Raw genomic sequence first — 6,104 nt, 5'->3', positions numbered from 1 at the left:
TTTTTTTTTTTGGAGGGGGCAGAGAGTTCGCAAAATCCACAGGTGCTCTGGTTTCTGTTTTCAGTCTGCACTGCCTGAGTTGCAAAAACTCCACATGGAGTAACAGAGCAGATGAAAAAGAGGCTGAGCTCTGCCTATGCCACCTTCAACCTTCCCCCCCACCCCTTGCTTCCCACCACTCTGTTTAGGGCAACAGCCAGTGCCACCCACTTTTTGGGATGCAGTGGCTACCAAGTGCTACTGCAACCTCCTCTCTGGAAATTTTCCACCACTTGGAGCCCTGTACACTGGTTATTGCCAGTGAAAGCGGAACTGTGTATTGCTAAAGAGATTTAAATAGAGTCAAACAGAAACCTGAAAAAGGCTGCCATGACAACTGTGGATTGTGGATTTTTCCTATTAAAGTATGATTTAAAAATAGCAGAGTAAACTAGGAGACCAAAAATCTGGTACAAAAAGTCCAATTGTAAAGTTTGAATTTTAGTATTCTTTCCTTAAACTTGTTTTTATAATCATAAGATGAAATTAGAGGTCTTTGTATTATTCAGTGCTGATGGAAGAAACATCACTAGGTGTTTGCCTGTGTCTAGCAAATGGTAAAGGCAGCTGTAGCAAGAGAATGAACCAATGTGAAAACCCTGAAGGCTCCTCTCTCCAGGGAAGTCAGGTAGATCTTGACACTCAGCCAACGTTTGATCCCTCTTACCAGGGACCATGGGATCCATACACACAATACTCCAAGTCTCTATGTTTGCTTTGGGAGTCACAACATCCCTCACTTCTTGGAGAGGAACCCAGGGTTCCTCAAATGCCCAAGGACGAGGAGGAAGAATCAGGTCCAACAATATTGCCAGCCTTGACAGCAACATCATTATCCCCAGATGAGGTGGTTGCACCAACCTCAACTTCTCTGCTTGATGATTACAGGCAATTCCAGGACCTATTAAGGAAGGTTGCTGATACTCTCCAGATTTCTCTGAAGGAGGTACAAGACATTCCTCACAAGTCCTTGGATATTCTACATAGTGAAAGGCCTAGGTAGGAGGTTTATGCTGCCCCTTAATTAATGGAGCTTGCTAAGGTCATCTGGCATACACCAGCCATTTGTGCCTCTAAGAGTACTGAAAAGAAATACTACATGCCAGCCAAGATAGCAGAATTTTTATTTTACAAGATCCACTGTGTTAGATAAGGATGCTAAACATCTAGACCTATTGGGCAGGAAAGTTTTCACTTCAATCAGCCTTTTCATATAGCCAATTGCCAAGCATTAACCTCAAAATACAATTTTTGTAAATTGCTCTAAGTTAGTGGAATAGATGGACAAACACCCACAAGAGCGCAGATCACATTCCTGGCTCCGATTGAGGAGGGTAAATTGACCACCAGATCCTCCCCCCAAGCCTCTGTTGATGCAACAGAAACAGCTGTTGTTTCAAGGGCAATGGCTATTGTCATGCATTTAGCATCCTGTCTTCATTCCTCAGGATTCTCCAGGGAAGTATAATCTACAGTGGAGGATATGTCTTTTGAAGGGAACAACATGTTCAGGAAGAAAACAGATGAATCTGTACACTGACTGGGGGATTCAAGGGCAACTCTCTGATAACTGAGGATCTGCATTCTAGCACCAAGGAGGAAGTACCACAGACCTCAGTCATACAAGCCTCAGTCAGTGCCTCAACTCTTCTACCACCAAAGGGCATATGAACCCCCATGGAAGTGACAAAAACTGGAGCAGGGCACACACAATGCTTCCCCTTCTTCCAACCTCAACCTCCCACTAAGAAATATTTTTGATGGTACTTTCAAGAGCTGCAAACCACTCCAAATGCCGCATTCATCAATCATGAGCCCCAAGACCCAATTTGGGACTCGACTGGCCCACTTTGCCCAAACTTGGTGGGTGATAACAGCTGGATTGTTGACGTAGAATCATAGAAGATTAGGGTCGGAAGAGACCTCAGGAGGTCATCTAGTCCAACCCCCTGCTCAAAGCAGGACCAACCCCAGCCAGGGGTTTGTCAAGCTGGGTCTTAAAAATCTCTAGGGATGGAGATTCCACCACCTCCCTAGGTAACCCATTCCAGTGCTTCACCACCCACCTAGTGAAATAGATTGTCCTAATATCCAACCTAGACCTCCCCCACTGCAACTTGAGACCATTACTCCTTGTTCTGTCATCTGCCACCACTGAGAACAGCCTAACTCCATCCTCTTTGGAACCCATCGTACATCATACACTCCAGCTGTACTATAGTATTCCTTTTCCTTCCCGCTCCAAAAAAACCCTTCCCTGTCCCTCTTGAGGGACCACTCTCAGGAGAGGATGGTAATTGAAGAGGTGAACTTCCTCCTTCTTCAGGTACCCATAGAGCAGGTCCTTTGCAACATTTTACTGAAAATTTCTCATCGAAAAAGGAAGGGAGGATGGAGACCTATCTTAGACTTCAGACAACTCCATGTCTTTATCTGATAGCTGAGGTTTAGGATGGTCACACTGGCATCAATAATTTCCTCACTGAACAGAGACAACTGGTTCTCAGCTTTTGAGATGAAGGATGCCTACTCCACATAGACCTCCACCCCTCACACAGACGGTTCCTGAGGTTCTCCATGGACAGGCACCACTACCAATATAGGGTACTCTCCTTTGGCCTTGCAACAGTATACTTGTAGGTACCCTTCATGCTATCAGTAGTAGCAGCTTACCTGGAGCAAGTCATCAGTATTTCCCTATTTAGTATTGCTAGCTGTGCCTTTAAGTCTGCTTCTGCACCCACAGTATCAAACTTAGAAAATGCATGCTTGGGGTAGTTCAGGTCACATTTAACAATAGTACAAAAGAGTCCACTAGAAAATAGTACATAGCCAAGTGGAAATATTTATCAGTTATCAGATAACCCCAGAGGACTCTGACATGCTGACTTTTTTAGAATATCTTCTCTCCTTAAATACCAACAGTGTCTCACTTAGTTCACTACAGGTTCATTTGGTAGCTATCAGCGCCTGTCACTAACAGGGGATGGCTCACTTGAGGATTACCAGTTCTGTTCATTCCCTCTGGGGCACCTGACATTGGTCACTGTTGGAAGACAGGATACTGGGCTAGATGGACCTTTGGTCTGACCCAGTATGGCCGTACTTATGTTCTGATAACTACTCTATCTTTATCCATCCTGTAACAGTACTTTTTTGAAAGGCCTGGTTAGAACCTTTCCTCTTGTGAGTAGGTGCACTCCGATGTGAGACCTGAATTTTGTCCTCTTAGCACTGACAAGACCTCCATTTGAACCCTTGGCTTCTTGGTCCTTATCCCTTATATCCATGAAAGTCACCTTTCTAATTGCCTTCACCTTAGCTATAAGGGTGGTGAACTGAGAGCCCTCAGGGCGGATCTGCCATATACAGTCTTTCACAAGGATAAGAATGCCCTGAGGCTGCATCCTAAATTTACGCCTAAACTGATCTTGGATTTCCATCTAAATTGGAGAATCCACCTACCTCCATTCTTCCAAAAACCACATACTGCTAGTGAAAACAGGTGGTCTCACTCCACAGACATCCATCGAGCTGGGGCGTTCTACCTACAAAGAACAAGACCATTTAGAAAATCACCTGCACTGTTTATATCATTCACAGAATGGATGAGAGTGGAAACAATCTCCTCACAAAGACCTTCCGAGTGGATTTTGGGGTGGATTCTGCTGTGTTAGAAGTTGACAAACACCCCTGCACTACGAGGTCTGAGAGGTCACTCTACTGGAGCCCAGACCACCTCTGTAGCCTTCATTCAAGACATTCCTATTGTTTAAATCTGTAAAGCAGCTACATGGGGTTCAGTGAATGTCTTATCAAGACATTGTGCCTTAGTGGATGCTTCTGAGGATGATGTGTCTCGTACTCCTTTCAGAAGTATCACAGAGGTCCTCAAAACCTTCTCCTCAATAAGCACTGCTTGGCAATCACCCACAATGGAATACACATAGGGACTAGCACTCGAAGAAGAGAGAAGTTACGTACCTTATACAGCAACAAGAGTTCTTTGAGATGCATGGTCCCTATCTGTATTCCACTACCTGCCCTGCTTCAGATCCTAACATATGATTCATGGTAGGGAAGGAACTGGAGGTAGGTGGTCCACACTGCCCTTAGGCCTTTGGCTGGGAGCACGAGGAGGAAAAGGGTGCAGGAGCAGACTTACAGACACTGCTAGCAATGCTCTTCCAGTTTCAGGCTCATGGAGCTCACATGCACTCACAGTAGAGTACACATAGGGTCCACACATCTTGAAGAACTTCAGTTACTGTACAAAGTAAGAACTATCTTTTCACTGATTCTTTGTCCTTAATGCGAATGTTACTGTGTTTGGCCACTTGTTACACATCCTTTTTCTGATGTTTAGCCCAAATTATTATGCAAGCAAACATTAAATTAAATGAGTTTCATTAAACAGTATAATAAGTTCAGCAGGCGTTCTTCTGCTCAGTTACAGACAGTGATGGCTCGGGGCCACTACCTGCTGATAGACATCAGCTTCACCTCTTCTGTATCAGTGGGTTCTTAAACTGGCACTGTGATCAGCAGGGAAAAGGATTGTTAAAAATACATGGATTTCCTGTTTACAGAGATTTTGTTCTGGGTTTGTTGGGTGCTTTCAGTATTTTCAGCCAATGCCATTGATTTTCTTTCTATCCAATTGCTTCACAATGTCCAGAAAAGATGAAATAACTATATTTATGGTCTTTCCACAGGTATATTCACTTCAATCAAATAGAAACAGTCAAGCCAGAAACCTTCAGAGACCTCCCAAAATTAGAAAGATTGTAAGTGCTGGTTGGGCAAACTTTTCATTAGTTCTGTGTTCTTGATTTGTCTTCATCACTCAAAGTCTGACTGACCTAAATAAATTCTGTGCCCTTTTATCTACAGAAGTGCTGAAAAGTAGAGGAAATTCTTTAATAGTCACCCTAGTAAGAGGGCAAGATATTGTAATGCAGATTTCCTTCACAAACCCTCCAGCCAAGAAGAACTCTTTCAAGTCTGAATTGCATGGCTGTAAACAATCCCAAGTTGTCATTTTCAGTGAATTGACTTTAGATCTCTCTGAAAGTGAGTTTAGATTTCTTTCAAGTAACAAAAGACATTATTTCAATCAAAACTCCAGAAGGATTTTGTAGCAGAATCTGTTTGGTGTGATACCTTTAAATGTGACTCATTTAAGGCCTCATCTCCTCTGGGAATTTACCTCAGTTACAGCCATCAGTTGCCAGACCCCTCTCAAAGCTGCAAACCCATAGTGTGAACAGGCAAAGGCTATGTCTACACTGCACTTTTCTGTTGGTGTCTTGTAAAGTATGTAGTCCGGTAGCTCCCCTAGCATGAGTTTAAGTCGCAGTGATGACAGTGAGGTGGGGCTTAGGTGAGTAGAATATAGACATGGCCTAAAGGGTGTAACCTACATGGCTCTCTGCTCACCCAAGCCGTGCTCTCCTGTCTACACTGCTACTTTTAGCCATGTAGTGTCCCACTGCCTCCCAGCTGCTAGAGCCTTTCCCCACTACAGGAAAAGACTCCAGTAGTGGGGAGGAATTGGAGAAAGACTCCACCAGAGGAAAAGCCTCTAGCAATGTGGAAAGGCTCTGCCATCTCACTACCGCTAGAGCCCTTCCCCACCAAAGGGAAAGAGTGCAGCAGCTCCCCACTACTGAAGCCTTCCCCACTGCAGGGAAATTCTCTATCAGGGATGGAAAAGCTTTTATAGGGAGAGCTGCTGAAGCTTTACCCCCCACTCCCTGCCTTCCCCCTGCCCAAGCCTTTCACTGACATGTGCAGCTATACACCACAGTGTGGACACAGCCTGCTTGTCTCTGCGGCTACACATTCCCTACATACCACCGACAGTGGCCTGTAATGTAGACATAGCCAAAATGTCACAATTTCCTCTAGTGGCGATTATGCTACTTTCAAGCAGAGCTAAATGCAACCAGTTCAAATAGTTGCTTTGTCAGGAGTTTTCACTGGAGTGGCTACATCGCTTAGTGATGACACTAATCCGGAGAAATCCTCAGTGTAGAGAAGGCCTTAAATAGAAATGATAAAGA

At 44.3% G+C, this 6,104-nt stretch overlaps 1 protein-coding gene across 1 annotated transcript in view; it reads left to right on the top strand.

The window, feature by feature from the left end:
* PXDNL (peroxidasin like) overlaps nt 1–6,104 on the top strand; it is a 291,769-nt gene that overhangs the window by 170,916 nt on the left and 114,749 nt on the right. Inside the window, exon 8 of the mRNA XM_026647339.1 lies at nt 4,755–4,826. Within this exon, the coding sequence (XP_026503124.1) occupies nt 4,755–4,826 (72 nt within the window). The remainder of the gene's footprint in view (nt 1–4,754; nt 4,827–6,104) is intronic.

This window comes from Terrapene carolina, unplaced genomic scaffold (genome assembly GCF_002925995.2).
Source record: "Terrapene carolina triunguis isolate 2854851 unplaced genomic scaffold, T_m_triunguis-2.0 Scaffold58, whole genome shotgun sequence".
Classification (NCBI taxonomy): Eukaryota; Metazoa; Chordata; order Testudines; family Emydidae; genus Terrapene; species Terrapene triunguis.
The sequence above is the reverse complement of the archived record's forward strand: the minus strand, read 5'-3'. Positions and strand labels throughout refer to the sequence as shown.